General features: G+C 40.1%; 1 protein-coding gene across 9 annotated transcripts in view; it reads left to right on the forward strand.

The window, feature by feature from the left end:
* ANKRD44 (ankyrin repeat domain 44) overlaps positions 1 to 22,700 on the forward strand; it is a 341,765-nt gene that overhangs the window by 112,487 nt on the left and 206,578 nt on the right. For all 9 annotated transcript variants that reach the window (XM_078451045.2, XM_078451043.2, XM_078451046.2 and 6 more), the window contains exon 2: positions 4,478 to 4,561. In XM_078451045.2, the coding sequence (XP_078307171.2) occupies positions 4,478 to 4,561 (84 nt within the window). The remainder of the gene's footprint in view (positions 1 to 4,477; positions 4,562 to 22,700) is intronic.

Here is a 22,700-nt window from a genome sequence, read left to right on the forward strand (position 1 = left end):
GTGGGTAGAGAAAGTAGCTTTTTATGATGAATGTTGGCAAGGCAAGCTGCATGATTTTAAATGGCTGCTAAATCCAAGGGATCTTTCTGCTCTGACTTCTGTCTTAGAGGGGTCCAATGTCATCAGCCTGGCAGATGGTCATTTCTAGATGGCAGCTGTCTACACTTCTGGTCGTAGTGGTAGGGTGCTGATAGTTGGGGATGTTAGAAGACAAGGACAGGTCCCATCTGAATATTGAATCCCACTTGCGCCATGGGTAAAGTAGGCCCAGGAAGTATGCTTCTGCCTTCTGAATCTATGTATGGTACTGTGCCAGTATCCACAGCACATGACAAATCACCTTCAGTATACACTTGCTACACATGCTAAGGAAATTTTAGTAATTGACACTGAACAAGTTTGACCCTTGTTATGAGTTTATATTTATTCAACTTCGCACCCTAATGCACACAGAGCACTAATATTTTGTATATGCTAGTGTTGAAGTGTATGAATTGTCCGAAAGAAATGCTAATACATACCAAGGCTTAGGACTCTGTCCTTTTGCAGGTGAGACTTTGCTTAAGTCTTATCCAGGTCAAGGGTAACACTACAATAGATATAGTGATTGCCAAATTACTGGTCAATAGAGTATAAATACTTGATACTTATGAGCAAAAATATTTAGGATATTCCCCCTTTCTTAAGATCATGTAATGGAGATGGTATTTAGATGTGTATTTTTTTTCAAATATTCTCAGGGTAAGTGTTTACCTAGGGAAAAATAAAACAGCAGGATTGGATTAAAAATCCCAACAAAAAGGAATGCCAGAGTGCTCTCCGGGCATGCCTTATTTGAGAGGCTGGAGAAACACACACACACACACACACACACACACACACACACGCGCGCGCTCATAATGTTTTTGGTTTTTTTTCAATGCTATTTGCTCAAGAACCACAGTAATTTAGTTCAAGAATTACATCTAAGCAAACACGCAGCTTCTGACTAACACAGCATGTACCTATGAAGTTCTGATTTGGAATCACATGATACTCAGATTCCCAGTTGTGAAGACAGTGATGTCACAGTGGATATGGCCTCACTGGGGCTACAGATGTCCATCCAGCAAGACTCTGGGCTTTGGGGAACAGGAACTTTTCCCTTCCACAGGGAGTGTGAGGGATTTGTATGTGAATCAGCACATATCTCTGTATATACATGCATCAGTGTAGATATGTATGGATATGTGCGAATGTATGCATGTACATGTGTGTATATGTATGTATACATGTGACTGCAGCACTGGAAGAGTTGCTTCTTTCGAATGGATGCTAGAAATTCTGTGCATTGACAATACTCTGTAAAGCAGCTTTTAGCAGAGCCAGGCCCAGAGGTGTAGGGCAGGTGTACACGCCATTCTCCGCTGGGAATTCTGTGCATTGATGACTCCCTTCAAAACAGCCTCAGTGACTGGTCCTGGAGGTGTTTGGGGAGCTCCCTGCTGAAGGACTGTGCTGGCATCCTTGTCTGGCAGCTTTGTCAGGGAGGCTTTCCTTGGGATTCCCGCCATAGCTTGGAGCTCTTGTCTTTCTTGAGAAGTGTGAGCACTGAAACAACACAAAACCTATGTGCATTCCTGACTCTCATGAGTGACCTGAGGCTTTGCTTAACTAGCTGTTTCCTTGAAGTGACCAGTGATACATAGTTTATGGGGATGGGTTTGTTCTAACCTGTTAATTGATCACTGTTGATTTAACACTAAAGTCTTGTCAGACTCTGCCCCTGTTTGTCATCTAAGTCATATGGCTGTTAGGTTTCTTATTTGTTTTCTCTTCAGGTTCAAAAAGACAGAAAAGTGCACACAAGCATTTGACTATGAGCACAGCAGACAGAGAATTATAGAACAGATAAACAAGATTTAGCATTGTTGTTGAAATCCTGAGTTTGTGTCTGACTGTTTTATATGAAATAGGGTCCTTGCCGTGGGGCAACTGAGCTGGAGACTTCGTTAGCAGTGGTCAGCAAGTGGATGGATCTCCTCGTCTTTGGGCAGATCAACCAGCTAACACCAAACTGATAGAAAACTTGCTTTCTTTTCAAGACTTCTTTCCAGTTACTTGTCGGCAATTTAAGAAACTATCTTTGAATCATTTACCTTAGCAAGAAGGTGGAATTGAGGGTATTTGAGACAAAAGAAGGATACATCTATCTGTCCACTTGCTGGAAACTTTTATAGCAGGGGGAAAACTGTGGAAAAATTCCTGGCATACTGAAATACTTATCTGTAACTTGACATTTTAAATATAGTGTTTCTTTTGGGGATCCTGGGTGGCTCAGTTAGTTAAGCATCAGACTTTGGCTCAGGTCATGACTTTAAGGTTCGTGGGTTAGAGTCCCACATCGGGCTTTGTGCTGACAGCTCAGCGCTTGGAGCCTGCTTCAGATTCTGTGTCTCCCTCTCTGTCTGCTCCTCCCCCGCTCACACTCTGTCTCTGTCTCTCTCTCAAAAAATAAATGTTAAAAAAATTTTTTTAAATATAGTGTTTCCTCAAGGAGTCTTACTATATTCTACTGATAATACTTATATTATTGCCTCCCCCCAATAACACAAAACACCACCAGAACCTGTAAGAAAGGCAACAGGAGGGTAGCAAAAGAGAAAAGAAAATTTATAGGGGTAATGAGGACTGGGATTCTCATTTAGATAGCACAGGGAGACGTTGAGGCAGATGATGCTTATGATTTTACCTTAGGCCAGTGTTCTAAGAGTTAAGTGAGCATTTTATTAAAAGTAGATTCACATGTTTCCACCCCAGATAGACTAAGTCAGAATCTCCAAGGAAGGGATCTTGGAATATTGTTTTAACAAGCATCTCAGATAACTCTTATGACCAGACACATCTGGGGAACTGCTGTCATCTTATTGCTGACATGAACTACTGTAAAGTATTTCCAAAAGGTGTGTGTGTGTGTGTGTGTGTGTGTGTGTGTGTGTGTGTGTGTGTGAGAGAGAGAGAGAGAGAGAGAGAGAGAATATGTAATTGCCAAAGTTTTTAAAGTTTAAAAATAATGGTCAGATATTCTACAGTAGCGTTGTTAAGCATTTCTTGTTTAAAAATATTTATTTATTTTGAGAGAGAAAGGGAGAAGCAGAGAGAGAGAGAGAGAAAGAGAGAGAGAGAGAGAGAGAGAGAATGAATCCCAAGCAGGCTTCATGCTGTCATCGCAGGATCCAATGAGAGGCTCGATCTCACGAACTGTGAGATCATCACTGAGCCTAAATCAAGAGTCACATGCTTAACAACTGAGCTACCCAGGTGCCCCAAGCATTTATTAGTAAGAACATCTGTTATTCGTGTAGGGTAGTATGGTTACAGAGGGTTTTCCATGTATTATCTCATTTGTTCCTAATAGCAATCCTATGAGGGCTTGGACAGCAAAGATCATGCTCACCCCCAGGTTACACACGGGATGTGGGCTCAGCACATGGCTGGCAAGTGGTGGAGCTGGCTTTGAACAGGATTCTTTTTCACATGGGGCGAGCCCAACATCAACCCCAGAGCACACCACTTTTCTTCTTTTACCCATTCTCTGGTCACCAGATTGATGGCAGCATTTCTAAGATATCAGGTTCTTTGCATGTGCACACCTTTGCACATCCTGGTCCCTGTGCCTGAAATGTCTCTCCTTCCTGGTTTGCAAACTCATCCTCATTCATTATAGTGCCTTCCATGAAGCTTTTCTAGATATACTCTTCTCTTCACCCTACTTGCCCTCCAAGCAGAGCAAGTTTCTCTTTCAGTTCTGTTTCCATCACTCTTTATGAATCCCTTTTCTCTGTGTCAGGTCTTGTTTAATGTGGGTGAGTTCAATAATAAGTGCTCGGTAATATCCCCCTTCATGATCCCCACCCCACCATTATACCACTTACTTTGAACAGGTAGTAGGGATATAATCACATCTGAAACACTCAGTGCCTTTAGTGTTGGCTAAGCTCTGGGAAGCGTTTGAGAATGATTTCAAAGGCTTTCCAAACATTGAAAAGAAGTGTTCACGAGGCCAGAAACATGGCCATTAACATCCTCTAGAAATGGAATTGTCTGAGGGTAACCAGGGTACATTGTCTAATGAGAGGTCGGGAACTATAGGGGACTGTATGCTCAAAACTGCAGATTTGGTAATTTCCTTGCTGGGAAATTTAAGTGTGTTTCAAGGACGTCTTCAATTATGGGTGATTTTCATGTCATACTCATAGCCCCAGGTTGGATGTGACTATCTGTTACGGCTTTCAAATTGCATTATAGTTATTTCTCTATGCAGCTATCTCCCCCACCAGACTTCTAGTGTGGGTGAGTCCGAGCCATATTCATCTTTGTCTGCCAATTGATTATTGTTGAATAAACTTTCGGGGAACGCCTCTTATAGCCATCTGCATCTGAATGCAGTTAAATGTGTTTAAGTATAGTTCTAATTCAAATTCTCCTGTGTTTACAGCCACCTCTGGTCCAAGCAATCTTCAGTGGTGATCCAGAGGAGATACGGATGCTCATCCACAAAACCGAAGACGTGAATGCTCTGGTAGGAGATGCTATGGTTTTGCCTGCTCAGGCCCTCTTAACCTTTCTGTACTATGGACCTCTTTGGTATCTGGTGAGAGCTCTGGGCTGCTGCTCAGAATTCTCTTTTTAAATCCACAAAATAAAATATATATGGTTAGAATGGAAGTCAGTCATATGCAAATACAGTTATCAAAATATTCAATATCAAATCTGTGATAGAATAATATATGTGCTTCTCTGTCAGTACATTTAAATAGCAAGATACAATGGAAGATCTAATAATGAGCATAACTGAAGAATAGTGAGGAGCGTGATCAATATTTTGTGTTGTCTGTGACCACTCTAATGTGGTAGGAACATACCTGTGGTTTCTGCTGGTGACCAAGTCACAGTTACTGTTGACACTACTGAGAATTGCTTCCTACATTCACAATGGAAGGAAATGTGAAATTTCCATCGGAAGTTAGTGAAAATAAAGACATATTTTTACATCCAGAACCCATGCTCTGCCACAGGGATTGACAAACTATGGTTCATCACCTATTTTTGTACAGGCTACCAGCTAAGAATGGTTTTCATTTTTTAAATGGCTGGGGGAAGAAATGAAAAGAAGAACAATTATTTGTGACACATGAAGATTATATGATAATCAGATTTCCATGTCTATAAATAAAGTTCTCTTGGGGCACAGCCATGACGGCTTTCACCCTGTAGCAGCAGAGTTGGGTAGTAATTGATGACAGAGACTGTACGTGGCCCAGAAGGTCAAAGATATTTACTATCTGGCTCTTTAGAGGGGAAGTATGCTGACCTCTGCACTAGAGGGTCCATGAACCTGGGACCAGTGGGTAAATCGGGTACCCCGAAATCATATGTAATACATGTGTGTGCTTATGGACGTGTATTTTTTTCTGTGAAAGAGTAAAGACATTTCATAGTATTTGTAAAGGGGTCTGTGGCCCCCAGAAGATTCAGAACGATTGGATCTGGAAGTTCCTGAAATAAACAAAGCTTCAATGAAGAAAAGTGAAAAGAGTTAGTCAATGATTTACCCTTGTAATAGTTTCCTAGACCTAGATTGAACAAGCAATTACATGCAGTTCATGCCACTAATTCTCTTAATGTAAGTCAATTACCTCAGCGCTGTAGTCTATCAGGGAGAGGGGCTCTCTTTGAAGTCTCTAGCGTTAGGTGGAAATGACAGAAAGAGTCAAACACATCTGCAGAAGAGCTTTGCCACAGGGAAATGAATTATGTCTGAGGTCGAATCTCTGTCCGGCCAGCTGAATGCTTCATTTGGGAGAGTCATTTGGTACAGCCCTTGTTCTGTGGCAGTGCAGATTGGTGTGGCTTTCTGAAAAAGCTTCTGGCAGCTTCTCCCCAGCTGGCACTGAAAACAACAGGGCAATGTTTTATGACATTTTGCAAGGTAAGCACCGATGAGGCCAGGGCCGAACTACTTGAGAAGGCAGTCAAGCATTTGTCCAGAGCCTATGGGTTGTGACCCATCCTTCTGAGAGGAGCCGAGGCCAGCAAGCTGACTGTCCAGTGTTCTGACATCACCGGAATTTGCCTAGCTTATTTTGTGGCTCTGGCCCAAGCCCAGGCAAGCCCAAGGCAAGGTTAGCTACTTTTCCTGATGATTATGAGCAAACCAAGCTTCTGTTCATATCAAGAAAGATTGCACTGCCCTCTGAATGGCCTTTATTTCTCCTTCGGAAAGTGGCAAACACTTGCTGGCTGTTAAAGGTTAAGAAGGCTTAACTTCAGTTGTAACCTAATTGTGTTACTGAATTAGATAGGTTAACTGCTGTAACACATAGACTTCTAAATATATAATTGCTCAGATATAAGAGAAGTTTAGTTCTCTTATGAACAGATCAGAGAGGTGGCTCTTTTCCACAGAGGGTCCTAGGTATCAACACGTAGCTTCCAAGGTCACCCAAGGGATCCATCTTCAGTCCAGCCAGTCGGAAGGGAAAAAAGAGCATGGAGGCAAAGCACAGGACGATTCTTATGGGTGATCTTGGAAGTGGCATAATCACTTGAGCACACAGCCCATTGACCAGAACTCAGTCCCATGCCACACTGAACCACAAGGGAGGTTGGGAAATTAGTATAGCTGTGTCCCAAAAGGTTGGAGAACATGAATAGTTAGCAATCTTGGCCACATCAATTTTTGGTACTACAGAATTTTAGGGAACTCAAGGGATAACACTTACTTGTCTTTGCGGTGCCTTACTCATTCAACAGTAACTGACTGAGTTCGGACCCAGTGCTGAGTGCTAGGGATATAGCAGTGAGATTGCTCTCTCCCTCATGGGCTTGTGACATGGCAGAGAAGCCAACAAATGTGGAATCTTATTGACATATATTTTGAAAGGGAAAATGCAGGACACTGTTAGGGGTCTGGGTTAATCATGAGGGTCTGATGAAGTGATGTGGCAAATTGACACCTAAGGGATGCTGTTGCAGAGGTTGTGTGTGTGGGCTTTTGGATGCCCTGCAGCAGGGAAGGGTAGGGTAGAGGGAGGAAGAGCAATAAATGAATGAATGCCTGACCTCCTTCCAGTGATGGTGTGGCTCCTTGGGTCCTGGTCCCTTTCCTCCATTCTCACTTCTGTAGACCCTCTCTTCATATCCCCCTTTCCCTTCCCTCGGGTGAGTGTAAAGAACCTCACTTGATTCCCTGCTCTCTTTTCAGGTACGTTGGAGACAGTGAGTTGTTCTCTTAATGTCATGCTTTTCTTTGGCCAACGCTGCTTGGGGATCAGTCGTGTTGACTGTTTTGCTAGGGGTGGATTAGGCAGTTTAGGGAGAGTGATTGTTAATGAAGGGCATATGGAGATGGAAGACAAATAAGGATTAGGGATCTAAGTCTGCAGCTTTACTTCAGGAGGGAAGAGAGGCCACTAACCAGTACATTTAAATGGCAAGGAAGGGAAATAAATAACGGAGGAGCCTCCTGTTAGTGGGAGGACAATATTTGTCTTCTTGTCTTCTCACCCTTTGCTTTTCTCTCTTTACCGTATTTATTCACTTAAATTTTCTTTTTTGTCCTAGGTTCTGATTTTTTTTTTTTTTTGCCTTCTTTTTTCTTTCCCACCTTCCTGTGTCTTTTGATTGGTCACCTGTTCTTTGGTATGAATATCCCTTGATTAGGGGCTCCTGATATGGGAAGCAGTCTCATTCAGCTTTGCCTCTCTGTGTTTTTCCTATCTTGATTTCCCACTGGCAGTATTCATGGACCCTATGTGTGAACTGAACAAAGTTATTCAACCCATTGGTATTTATTTTCTCATTTCTCCACTGTTCCCATCCCATCTGCCTTTCCAGACCTATTGCTTCTTCCATTGAGTTGTCCTAATTCTCGTTTCCTTTTTGCTGCCTTTTCTGCCACCTCCCAACCCAGTCAAAGAAACCTACCTCTTCTCTCACCTCCCATAGCTCCTTGTCCCTCACTGATCACTTTACTTGAGCTATTTAGTTTTGAGAGACTATGAGCTTGATGACATGGTTGCTATGTCATTCATTCTCTTTTCCTCAATTTCCTACTTCAGTCCTTGGAGCACATGTTGAGTGAATGACTAAACCTTGCTTTATTAGTTATGTTAAGCCAGTTTGTGGTGGCCTGTTTTTCCTATCTGCCAATGAAGGGGTTCATTGTCAAATAGTGTCTGGCTTGGTTAGTGTCCCTCAGGTCTCAGTTGTAAGATTAAAAGTTTTCTTTGTAAGATTGCAAATCTGTAGATGGATTTGAGGAGCCACTGAAGGACCAGGAAGTCCTTTTTGTGGATTCTCTGGCTGGTGGCATGCCAGGGTCAGGAAATGTGGGAAGGCAAGTTGTACACTCTGAGAAATTCATTTAAATTGACCCACATGTAGTCGATAACTAGAAAGATTTTAGAAGGCTTTATCAGACTAACAAATTGAGCTAGAATTCAAAGTGGAGCATCTGAATTCAAAATGAATGCATAGAGCCTGAAAACCAAATTTGAACGTAATACAGTCATTTTTAGGATTATGCTATGACAACGTGACACCAACAGTGCCACTGTGCCATGCTGGAATGGGTACAGAGATAATTAGTGCCTGTCATTGGTGAGTGGTAAAGACCAGGAGGGAACCATGCCATGCGAGGAGGGGCCGAAGAAGCTGGTGATGTTTTAGACCTGGGAAGAACAGGAGAATTTGAGGCCTCAAATAGTTCAAATGCTGTCAAGTTAAAATGGAACTAGACTTACCATTATGTCGGTGGTTGTAAGCTACCGAATGGATATACAGCTCGAAATAGAAGAAATAACTTAATGAACAGAGCTGTCTAAAGAAATAATGAGCTGACTTAATAATAAGTAGTAAGCTCCCTGAAAGACCACTAGACTGGTGGTTCTAAGTGGTTCTAAAGGAGACTAATTGTAGCACATGGCCCCAGTCTCCTCTCATGTGCCCTGAGCTGACCTTGCTCATAGTTTGTGGCATTTCTTTTTCTTTGAGTCTTAAAGACCAAAATTTCTTCTCAGGACAGCACTGAAACCTCCTTCCCATGCCTGGACTAGGTGATGTTTAAAGTCTCTTACAACTGTGAAGGACTACAATTCCAAGATTTTTAAGTCCCACATGATAGCAAACCCATGGTGTTTATTTCTTTTTTAAAGTATCGGTAACAGTTATGAATACACACATGTGCACTCATGCACACACAACCATGATCATACCAAACAAAATCAACAATAATTCCTTATCTTCTAATACCCAGTGCATTTTCAATTTTATTTTGTTCCAGTAGTTTCAAAAGTGTTTTTTTAATAGTTGGGTTGTTCCCAAGTTGATTATTTTAATCCATCTATTTTCTACAACAAAATGGTTTTGTCAAGCTATTAATGTTTATTATTTTCTCTAATAGGATTTAGCCCAAGAATATTGGCATGTTTTGCTTGTCCTCTCCAATTCCAACATAGGAAGGGATGATATGTGAATATAATAGAATAAATCGCGAGGTGAACGTTAAGCTTACGTTGGTAAGGGACTTACAGTGAAAAAAGGGGAGACAAGCATTAAAGCTTTTGTTTTTAACTATAAGCGTTAAGTTGGTTGTTGTACCAACAATGTATGATGAATTTTCTAAAAAGAAATAAGACGAATTACCAATAGTAAGCTTGTAATATGCACTCAGTGTCCATTTGTGTAGGGGTGTTGCACTATTTATTTTTTAAGAGAGAGAGTACACAAGTGAGTGCAAGCTGGGGTGGGGGTGCAGAGGGAGAGAGAGAGAGAATCTTAAGCCGGGCTCCATCCCACGACCCTGGGATCATGACAGAGTCAGACGCTCAACCCACTGAGACACCCAGGCTCCCTGCAATGTTTCTTTCTGTTAAAATGATCACTGCAAGTCTAGTTAACATCCATCACCTCACATAGTTACAAAGTTTTTTTTCTTGTCATAAGAATTTTTAAGATCTGTTGTCTTAGCAACTTTCAAATATGCAATACGGTATTATTAACTATAGTTACATCCCCATGACTTATTTGTTTTATAACTGGAAGTTTGCACTATTTCTTTTAAAAATAGAACATATGTTTTGAATCCACCTGGAAGGGTGCAATATGGCTCTACCTAAAGAGTCTTGAGTCAGGGGTACCTGGGTGGCTCAGTTGGTTAAGTATCCGACTTCGGCTCAGGTCGTGATTTCACGGTCTGTAAGTTTGAGCCCCGTGTCACGCTCTGTGCTGACAGCTCAGAGCCTGCAGCCTGCTTCCGATTCTGTGTCTCCCTCTCTCTCTGCTACTCTCCCAGTCATGCTCTGTCTCTGTCTCTCAAAAAATAAACATTAAAAAAAGTGTAAACAGCCTTGAGTGATAAATTTAATACCTTAAGTTTTTCTCAGCTTGATTCTATCATGTCAGATTCCCTAGAACATTAGGAATACAGACTATATAGCCCAGCCTTTTAAGCTTCTAGATTTTTGTGTGTTTTCCGTCACTTACATATATGTTGCTTGACTTTTTTCTTTTTTTTTTTTAAATGAAGAATTGATATGGGGATAAAAACCTGAGATGTTTTGTTGGCTTAGAGATCTGAGCACTTCCTAAATTAGACCTAAATCAGAAACTGCTGGGAACAAGGAGGCTGGGATGGCAAACTCCAGTCTCATAACTAATAGAAGCACGCTGACCCACTCAGCTCTGAGTGTTGTTATGCAGGAACGTGGGCCCAGTGTGGCCCAGACTTCCTACGTTTTTAAGAGAAAATACAGGAAATCTCTAAATTGTTAAATATCGGTTCCAAAAAGCGATCCAACATTGTTGAGGCCAAAGAAAACATGTCTGTGGGCCAAATCTGGCCTGCAGGCCACCGTTTTACTAACCGTGGATGAGATCAGCAAATATTCAGCAGTAAAGGTTTCTCTGGCCACCTGTATCTGGAAATCTAAAGTGTGAAGCCAGTGGCTCAGTGTTCTGGAGAGAGCGGTGGCCTGTGTTCTTCAAACATTGACAGCACTTCTGGCTCATTAGCCTGTAGGGAGGCTGGTGGTCCCTTCAGAGCTCTGGGAGGGGTGCTTTTTGTGCTGAGGGTGGGTGCCTGTCTCTCAGCATGTGCCTGGCAATACTGTCCCATCTCCTGCTCCTTGTTGGACCAGTGCCCAGGATGTGGGGCTGTGGTTTGGAAGCCGCGACCTGTGTCTTGTAGAGAATGATTCATGACCTCCAGACGGCACTGGGCAGGCTGCAGTGATGTGGCTTCTTGGCCATTTAAAATGTGTGAAGGCAGGTCTGATTAGCATCATTCCTAACGATCCTCTAGGGGATGCCCAGCAGCTCATGGCCCCATTTCTCCAGCACTGACCTTGGAGGTAGAAGAGCCATCCGCTGTGAGTGAGAAATCTTACAAGGGTATATACACTGTGCACCCTCCAAATAATAGAGATCGTTGTTTGGAACTATAGAAACACTCCAAATGTAATGACATTAGTATTACTTTGCAATTGCTAGGCATTTTTATAGCACAAAGAAAAATCTTTCAATTAAAAGATGTATATTGTAAATAGCATGAGAATATGGACATCTCTAGATAAAAGGTTATGGCTCTTTTTCTCACATTAGATATTACGTTTGAGGGGAGGATGCAAATATGAATAAATGAGCTATATTTTTCTTATATTAATAAACCTCAATTGTTTGAACTGAATGTATAAATTCAGTTATACATATATGTGTGTATATATATGTATATATATACACACAGTTGAATTTGGGGACAGGACTTCGGTTGGGGAAACTTGTCAAGATCATTCTAAACTTTAGTATTTAGAGGAATAAACATGTGAGAAGACTCTTAAAAAAGAATATCAGGGCTGCTTGGGCGGCCCAGTCGATTGAGCGTCTGTCTGACTTTTGATATTGGCTCAGGTAGTGATCTTGGAGTCAGTTGTGGGATTGAACCCTGCATCAGGCTCTGTGCTGAGCCTGGAGCCTGCTTGGGATTCTCTCTCTCCCTCCCACTCTTCCCCCCCCCCCCCCCCGTTTCTCTCTTCCAAAATAAATAAAACTTAAAAGAAAATCAACAAAGGGGGAGTTTCATAAAATCTATTATAACAAATGACAAAAAAATAAAACAGTGTGTTATTGGCACAGGAATAGGCAACCAAATTAGTGGAACAAGGAATCCAGAATTAGACCCAAGTGTATATGGACATTTGGTATAAAATAAAGAACGTGTTTCAAACCACTGGGATGAGATGGGTTAATCAATAAAGAATGTTGAGACAACTGGCTAGTAAAAAGCTGAACTCTTCCCTAATTTCCTTTTTTCTTCCCCCTCCCAAGTTCCTATACGAAGATAAATCTAGAGGTAGAAAATAAAAAGATAAAGTAGTGAAATATAAGAAGGGGGAAATATTTTTTTCAGTCTTGGTGTGGGAAAGAACTTCCTAAGCATAATAACAAAGATAAAAACCAAGACGGAAAATGTGGATACTTTTGAATATATAAAAACTATGCACTTCTGTATATTAAATCATTACCAAAAGCAAGATTAAAAGATAAATCGAAGATATGTATGCTATATGTGAAAAAGCATTGAGATTCCTAATACATAAAAAACTCTTGTAGATTATTTAGAAAAAGAAAAACCTCCAAATAGAGAAATGGGCCCAGGACATACAGAGGGCACTCACCAAAGAAAAAATGCAGATAACCAAAACATACGAAAGGGTGCCCAGGCTCAACTTCACCTGAAATCGAAGAGTTCATATAAAGCAGCCACGCTTTGCCAGTTGGATCAGCAGAGGTGAAAATAAGATCTCAGGGATGGTGTAGTTGAAGGGACACTCTGATGCCTTTTTGGGGAAAGTTTAATTTGTGCTCACCTTTGAAGGGTTTGGCAGTCTGTATCAACATTCAATTGTGTACACCCATTGACACAGCAACACAACTCCTGGGAAAATCCCCTAAAGGAAATCACCAGACAGCAATTTGTATAAATGTATCTGTTTCTGGGTGGTTTATAATAACAAGAAACTGGGAATTACCGGTACTTTATTTCTTAAATATATTACAGTACATATATATGTGGTAATATCATACTATCATATGTGGCTTATTTATTTATTTTGAGAGAAGAGAGAGAGAGAGAGAGAGAGAGAGAGAGAGAGAGAGAGAGAATATGAATCCCAAGCAGGCTGCACACTGATGTGGGGCTTGAACCTTTGAACTGTGAGATCATGATCTGAGCTAAAATCAAGAGTTGGTTGCTCACCTGACTGAGCCACCCAGGTGCCCCATCATACTAGCTTTAAAAAGGATAGCTTATGTCAGTTTTTATTTATATCATATATTTATTGATAGATAGGTTCTTCAAGATATGTTTATGAAAGAAACAATCAGTTGTTAAAGTATATCATGTATATATACAAATAGAAGAAGAGGTCTAAGAGAATATTCTTCAAAAGTTTAATTATAGTTGAAATTGGTTAGTGGAATTTTGCTTTTTTGTTTGTTCCTTTATATATTATTAGTATTTTTTGCACTCACCATGTATTATGTTGGTAAGAGGTAAAAACAAATGCATTTCTATAACACACACACACACAAGCCAACAAACTAGCTTCCAGAGTTGTTCATATTTAGTATAAGGATATGACTTTAAATTTTTTTTATTTTTGAGGGAGGGAGGGAGAGAGAGACAGAGAGACAGAGAGAGGGGGAGAGAGAGAATCCCAAGCAGGCTCCACAGTGGGGAGCCCGACACAGGGCTCAATCTCATGAATCAAACTGTGAGATCATGACTTGAGCTGAAATCAAGAGTTGGATGCTTAACCAACTAAGCCACCCTGGCACCCCAGGATATGACTTTTATTATTTATTTGTTTATTTTTTAAAATTGTTTTTAATGTTCTATTGATTTTTGAGAGAGAGAGAGAGAGACAAACAGTGCGAGCTGGGGAGGAGCAGAGAGAGAGGGAGACACAGAATCCAAGCTGTCAGCACAGAGCTGGATGCAGGGGGAACTCATGAACCTTGAGATCATGACCTGAGCCGAAGTCAGATGCTTAACTGACTGAGCCACCCAGGCGCCCCATGACTTTTAAAATACACTTGTTGTATTTGTCTGTTTGAATAAGTGTAGAGCATACTTCAGTGACATGGTGCTTATTACCTACAATGACAGGCAGGGAGGTATTCCCATTTTGTTATATGTCACTAGGGTCTTTTCTACGGTATTAGCAGGAGTCTGAGGAATGGTGGTGGGAGCTGTTGACACCTCAGTAGAGTTCTTTTTTTCTACCATCATGTTTCCCCTTTTACAGGAATTTCAGAGAGGACTCCCTTTTTTGATATTGAAGACTGAAAATGTATAAGATTCTAGATGGCAATATCATAAAATTGCATTTCTTTTTACTTAGCTATATGAACATTTCATATCATAAATTATGGAAAGATAATTTAAAAAATTTAAATATAATTGACATGTAACATTGTATAGTTTAAAGTGTACAACATAATGATTCAATATTTGTATACATTGCAAAATGATTGCCACAATAAGTCTGGTAAAGATCTGTTACCATACATAGTAACAAAATATTTTTCCCCCTAAGGAGAACTTTTAAGATCTACTCTCTTAGCAACTTTCAAGTATGCAATACAGTATGATTAGTTATAGTCACCGTGCTGTATATCTCCATGATTTATTTATTTTATAACTGGAAGTTTGTATCCTATGACCCCCTTCACATATTTTGCCTACCCCCTCCCCATCTTCTACCTCGCAACCACCAATGTGTTTTCTTTATCTATGAGCTTGGTTTTGTTTTGTTTTTGATTCCACACATAAGTGAGATCAAACAGTATTTGTCTTTCTCTGACTTATTTCACTTAGCATCATGCTTTTAAGGGCCACCCATGTTGTTGCAAATGGCAGGTTTTCATTTTTTTATGGATGAATAATTTCCCATTGTGTGTGTCACACACACACACACACACACACACCACATTTTCTATATTCACTCATACATCAGTGGACACTTAGGTTGTTTCCATATCTTGGCTATTGTAAGTAATACTGCAGTGAACATGGGGTGCATATATCTCTTTGAGTTCAAGTTTTTGGTTTGGTTTTTTTTTTTTTTTTTGGATAAATACCAGAAGTAAAATCGCTGAATCATATGGTAGTTCTATTTTTGTTTTTTGTTTTTTTGAGGAACCTACGAATTGTTTTCCATAGTGGCTGCACCAGTTTACATTCTCACCAGCAATCACAAGGGTTTCCTTTCTCGGCATCCTCGACAACTCTTGTTATTTCTTATCTTTTCAATAATAGCCATTCTGACAGGTGTGAGGTGATATCTCAATGTGGTTTTGATTTGCATTTCCCTGATTAGTGATTTTGAACATCTCTTCAAGTGCCTGTTGGCCATATGTAGTCTTTTGGAAAAATACCTCTTTTTTGAGTTAGATTCTTTGTTCGTTTGTTTGTTTTTTGATGATAATTTCTTTTGTCGTGTAGAAGCTCTTTACTTTGATGTAGACCCACTTGTTTATTTTTGCTTTTGTTGCCTTTGCCTTTGGTGTCAGGTTCAAAACATCATTGCCAAGGACCAACGTCAAGGAGCTTACCACTTCTTATTTTTCCTTCTAGGATCTTTGTGACTCAGGTCTAACATTTAAGTGTTTTGAGTTAATTTTTGGGTATGATGCAAGCAGTGGTCTAGTTTCATTCTTTCACATGTGCCTGTCCAGGTTTCCCAACACATTTATTGAAGAGACTGTCCTTTCCCCGTTGTATGTGCTTGGCTTCTTTGTTGTAAATTAATTGACCATATACATGTAGGTTTATTTCTGGGCTCTCTGTTCTGTTCCATTGATCTTTCTGCCTGTTTTATACCAATATTGTCCTGTTTTAAATACTATAGCTCTGTAGTTTGAAATCAGGGCGTGTGAAACTTCCAGCTTTGGTCTTCTTTCTCAAGATTGCTTTGGCTATTCAGGTTTTGGTCGTTAGTTTCAATTAGGATAAATTTAGTACAAGTTTCCAGACACTTCATGGTTTCCTTCATTTTGCAATTTCTTTTACACTGAGAATATACTTGTAATCAGAAAAAAAATTTAAATCTTTGTGGAAAAGAGATAACTCATATTTTAAAAATGGATTAGGCAGATATGATCACATTCAGATTATTCTTAAAAGACATGCTTAAATTAAAAGGATATAAGGTATATTTTAGTTTGATTAGTTGTGCTGGCCCTGATTTTTACCAAGGATATATTACTTTCTGTTTCAAATGTTAAATAACTGTATCATTATGACAGCCAGAGGACTTTCCAATTGTAGTTTTATAGACATATTATTATTGCCACTGACTTTAAAAGAAAAGAAAGGAATACAAAGGGCTAAGTGGATATGTTATTCAATTAGGGTAGAAGCCTGGGGGAGGGGTGGGATTTTTCTCCGGGAGGTTGCATAGCTGGTTATAGTCACATCACTTGCCAACTTTCTGCTTAACAGGCCGTTCCTGGCAGTTAGTACAGGACAGTTATGGGTACTTGCTGTGTACTTTCTAAAGTCATCCTGAAGTAATACAGGCTACCTTCTCCTTCTCCTCTAGTCTCCCTTCCTGAGCTCCTCCCTGGCTTTCCCTACCCACACATGCACACATTCACTTTCTGGTATAGCCCCTTCACAACAAACCTGGTATATCCATGCTTGATATATTTTATTGGTTGGCTACATAACCTATATCAGTCCCACCAAAATGCAACTATGATGGAGGGAGAAGAGTACTGGGCTAACCTCAGAGGCAGAAGCCTCTTGATATACTCTGGCCTCACTTCCCTGTCTATAAAATGGCCACTATAACAAACTTTTTATAAGGTTATGGCTAGGGAGATGAAATGTGTATCTGTTAGGGTTAGATTTGACTGCTTTTGACAAAAAAAAAAAAAAAAAAAAAAAAACAGTGATAATAGTAAAATAGTAGCTTTTAATAAAATAGAACTTTATTTTCGTAGGAAATAGAAGTTTTGTTTGTTTCCTGTATATGAGTCTAGAGCCAGGCTGCCCAGGACTAGCATGATACTTTATGGTGCAGGACCCAGTCTTTGTTTCCTTTTGCACTGCTGTTCTTAGCAGGTAGCTTCAATATCATAGCCCAGAATGAGCACTTGAGTTCCAATCATTATATCCAAATTCCAGCTAAGAGAAAGGAGGAAGGTGGAAAAAGGGTGTACCCGTTCTCTTTAAGGATACTTCCACTAAGGATTGCTCACATATTGTACAGAACCACATCAGGTGGCTGTGTACTCAGTTAAAAGGCAGCTTATTATTTATTATGTTTATTACATTTATGATGAAAGAAAGATGTGGGGGCAAACCGGCAGTCTTTGCCACAGTTCATGAAAGACTTTTGTGACCTAGGAAATGCTTCTAGTACGAAAAATATTTATGTAATATTGCCAGGAGCAACCTGATGTACATTCATCCATTCACCAAGTGTTTATTAAGTACTTACCGGGGGTGTAGCACTAGAACTTGTGCCCATATACTTCCTCATATATTTCTTAGTCAATTTACGTTATCTCCAAGAAAAAGGGTTGAGGGATTCACATAGCTGTGAGTCTCCCCTACTTTGCTGTGCATGTGGGCATAGAACATCACTAAGATACTAATCCCTTTCTTTGGAAGGAGGGAAGGGGAAGGGTGACATTGGAGCATGTAATAAATGACAGCTCTCTAGCTCATCAGTACAGACTGTGCATGTTTTTCCCTCCTGCTCACAGAGGTCCTGTCTTTTGTCATCAGTTCCTCATGTTGATTTATGTCTTGCATCCTCACTTACTTGGATATATGCCCTTTTCCCTATTTAAGGCACATGCGCAGGATTGACTTTTCATCTTCTTCCCTCTTCCTTTGAAATAGGGAACACTGTGTTTGAACAGACATGCAATTTACTTGGGAAGCAAAGATAGATTAGATAGATAGATAGATAGATAGATAGATAGATAGGAAAATAGATCGATCGATCAATCAGTGGGTAGGTGGGTGGGTGGTTGGATGGATGGATGGATGGATGGATGGATGGATGGATGGATAAGTATACATAAGCAAGCAAGCATAACCTAATCATCAGGCAGCATTGTCAATTACTGGCTGTTTCTCAGGGGGGGCCTGAATACTTGCAGGACCCTTTAGGAAATAGGATCTACAGTCACAGGCTTAAGATACTCCATTTGGAAGGAATTCAGAGATGTCTAATGTCCTTCATCCTAATCTTTCAGGAATTGATGGTAGTGCGCTTTCTTTTTTTTTAAATCTCGTTTTATTATGAAAACGTTCAAACAGAAAACAACCACAAGCTCATGACTGAGATGGAAAAAAATGTTAACACTTTGCCATATTTAAGAAAAAACACGAAATGAAATTTTATAGATGTCGAGGTTTTCTCCCATATAAATACGTGGTTCTTGGGTCATTCACGTCTTTGCATAAATACTACCGTATCTGGGACACCGTCCCCAATCTTCCATGTAAAACCTCCCCTCTAACCTTTTCTTGCTAGCAGTTTTCACCACCTGACATATATAGTGTATTTATTTGCTTGTCTTCTGTCCATCTCCTTCCACTAGCATGTCAGCTCTGTGAGAGCTGGATGTGGCTTTGTTCCTGATGAATCCTTTTCTCCTTCAGTGGGGCTGGCACCAGCTAGGAACCGGTGAACAGAGCTGAAGCCTCTTTTAGGCTTCCTCACGCATCACCTCTCTCCCTGCTTCTCTTCTCAGGGGGAACCACTGTCCTGAAGTTTTATATATCTTCCCCATCCTTGTCTTTATGCAACCCAATTTTATTTATACCTTTGTATCTCTGTGTGAGCATTGTGTACACATACTCTAGAACAATAGATGGTCGTGTGTACCTTTAGAAATATGACAGTGGGGGGCAAAAAATATTAGAGGGGTGCTTGGGTGGTTCAGCCACTTAAGCATCTGACTCTTGATTTCTGCTCAGGTCTTGATTTCCCGGTTGTGAGATGGAGCCCCACGTCAGGCTCTGAGCTGAGTGTGGAGCCTGCTTAAGAGTCTCTCTCTCTTCCTCTCCCTCTGCCTCTCCCTTCTCCACACGCACATGTGCACTCACGCTCTCTCTAAAAAAAAATTACATATGCAAACTATATATATATTCTCTGTAACTTACTTCTTCAAACATTATGTGCTTGAGATTTATCTATGTGAATACAGAAACATTTACTTCATATATTTCATATTCCTACAGTATTCCTTCTAAAATTTTATCCCAGTGGATCTATTTTTGGCCATAGCTTTTTAATAGCAGCTATATGTTACCTTTCTTTTGTGAGGGACTCTCTGAGTTTAACCTGTGGTAACGATTGTACCAATTCTAGAAATGGGTTAGAAAACAGTTAATGGGGTTTCACATTTGTGAAACTGTTGGTGGCTCAGTCGGTTGAGCATCCAACTTTTGATTTCAGCTCAGGTCATGATCCCAGGCTTGTGGGATCAAGCCCCTTGTTGGGCTCCATGCTGGGTGTAAAGCCTGCTTAAGATTCTCTCTCTTTTGGGACACCTGCGTGGCTCAGTGGGTTGAGCGTCTGACTCTTGACCTCAACTCAGATCATGATCTCAGGGTTCTTGGGTTCAAGCCTGGCGGTGGGCTCTGGGCTGGCAGCACAGGGCCTGTTTGGGATTCTGTCTCTCCCTCTCTCTCTGCGCCTCCCCTGTTCATGCTCACTGTCTCTCAAAATAAATAAGTAAACTTAAAAAAAAAAAAAGATTCTCTTCCTGCCCCTCCCCTGCTCATTCTCTCTCTCTCTCTCTCCAAAAAAAAAAAAAAAAAAAAGTTAATGCGGTAAATTTTGTTATGTGTATTTTACCACAATTAAAATATTTAAAAACTTACCAATTGTATACTTGGAAAAAAATAAGTTAGAAGGGGAACCATGTAAGTTTGTTCAATAACAATTATCCTCTTTGTAAAAATAAAATCATTATAAATGGTATTTTTAGACAGCGATTTTTATGCAACACCACTGAACACATTTATTTATAAAATTCTCTTTTTCAAGGAATTGTGATTTTGTTCTTGGTACTGCAAGAATAGATTTCCCTCAAAGAAGACACAGATAGCCAACAGGTACATGAAAAAGTGCTCAACATCACTAATCATCAGGAAAATGCAAATCAAAACCACAATGAGATACTAACTACCTCGCACCTGTCAGAATGGTTAAAATTTTTACACAAGGAACAACAAATGTTAGTGAGGATGTGGAGAAAAGGAACCCTCATGCACTATTGGTGGGAATGCAAACTGGTGTAGCCACTCTGGAAACAGTATGGAGACTCCTCAAAAAGTTAAATATAGAACTACAATCCATCAATTCCACTTTTGGGTATATTTCTAAAAGAAATGAAATCATTATCTTGAAGAAATATCTGCATTCAGGGGCGCCTGGGTGGCTCAGTTGGTTAAGTGTCCGACTTCAGCTCAGGTCACCATCTCATGGCTCGTGAATTTGAGCTCCGTATTGGGCTCTGCGCTGACAGCTCAGAGCCTGGAGCCTGCTTATGATTCTGTGTCTCCCTCTCTCTGTCCCTCCCCTGCCTTCTGCTCTCTGTCTCTCTCTCAAGAATAAACATTAAAAAAATTAAAAAAAAAAAGAAATATCTTCATTCCTGTGTTCATAGCATATGCATTATTAACAGTAGCCAACGTGTGGAAACAAACTAGGTATCTGTGGATGGATGAATGGATAAAGAAAACGTCTCACACACACACACACACACACACACGCACACACACACACACACACACACACACACACACACTGGAGTATTGTTCAGCTAAATATTAAGTTAAAAAAGAGGAAAGCCCTGTTATTTGCAACAACATGGATGAGCCTGCAGGATATTATATTCTAAATGAAAAAAAAAAAATAGACAAACTCTGTATGGTGTCACTTGTGTTTGGAATCTAAAAATGAATGAATGAATGAATGAATGAATGAATGAAGGTTAAGTATGCGAGGTGAGAGATGTGTTAAGTCCATGCGGGGAATCTTTTTATAATGTATGTATCTATCAAATCATCATGTTATACACTCTAAATATCTTAACAATTTGTCAATTATACCTCAATAAAGCTGGAGGAGAAAAGAAAATAGAATTCCTCCAGAGGTAAATCACATATTTCAATATATAGTTCCCCCATATTAGTAAAGCTTTAATGGCTTTTCCTTCAAGAAGGGAAAAACTAGGGACAAATATGTTGAGGTGCTTTATAGTAATATTTAGAATTCTTGGTTTTTGATAAGATTGTAAATGTCAGAGAAGTCTGTTTTTGCTATAATATGACAATTTGACTTCAGACATAGGTACAGAATAACTCCAGTGCCTGGGTTTTCTTTAGTACACATTTAAATATCCTTCTTCTGAGCTTCCTATTGAAAGAATACTTGTTAGGGAACAAGGTTTTATTTTAAAAGCATTTTGTAGATTTTGTAGGTATAATTGAAAAGTTAAGGAAGATTTTACCATCTTTAATTTTGAATAATGACTCAGTAGTCCTTGGGTCAATGTGAAATTGTTCTAGAAAGATCACATGATTGACCCTGTTTTGCATTTTGCTCATAAAAATCCATAGGGGCTATGAATGGATATCTTGTTTCTAGAGATGTAGTCAAACTTTAGTTAGCTATTTAGCAATTTCAAAATGGGTCTTGTTATGTATTTCCTAAATTTGATTGGTAATTTCCTTGGGCCCTATTAAACTTGAATATTTAAAGAAAATATTTAACACACAAGTGACAGTTAAAGAACTATTTGAGCGTGGTGTTTTCACTTCTATTCAATCAGCAGACATCGAGCATCACCTACCACATTCCTGGCATTGTGCCAGGGGCTGGGAATTTAAGATGAACAGGGCAGGGTTCTTGTCCTCCTGGGTTATATAATCAGGTGGTTGAGACAGATATTTAATCAAGTTGTCAAAGGAGATGGTCAGTTCCGCAGTAGAAGTAGAAATGCTCTGCCCCTGCACACTCCCCGTGTGGCCAGGACTCTTAGTGCAGCAGTCTCCTCCCTCAGCAACAGTGTCAGGAAGGGCCTGGGTAGGTGTTAGAGTGGGGGTGGTGGGAGAACTTTTAAGCCCACCCACCATCTTTATTAACTTCCTTCTCCAAGTAATGATGGTGATTTATTATTTGGGTGAATGATGTTCTCTCAATCTTACATAAAGTATGAATAAAAAGATGTTTAGAAATTTAATTTTTTTTCCAAAAAATTTTTAATGTTTATTTATTTTGAGAAAGAGAGAGAGACAGAGAGAGATAGAATGCAAGTGGGGGAGGGGCAGAGAGAGAAGGAGACTCAGAATCCAAAGCAGGGTCCAGCCTCTGAGCTGTCTGCACAGAGCCTGACGCGGGGCTCGAACCCACAACCTGTGAGATCATGACCTGAGCCAAAGTCAGACACTCAACCAATGGAGCCACCCACGCACCCCTAGAAACTTTTAATTTTATTGAATTAAAAAATAGACTTTATTTTTTAGAGCAGTTTTAGGTTCACAGCAAAATTGAGAGGAAGGAAGGTACCCTTATATCCCCTGTCGCCGCACATGCCTAGCCTCCCCCATTGTCAACATATCCCAA

The sequence above is a fragment of the Panthera onca genome, chromosome C1 (genome assembly GCF_046562875.1).
Source record: "Panthera onca isolate mPanOnc1 chromosome C1, mPanOnc1 haplotype 2, whole genome shotgun sequence".
NCBI classification, from domain to species: domain Eukaryota; kingdom Metazoa; phylum Chordata; class Mammalia; order Carnivora; family Felidae; genus Panthera; species Panthera onca.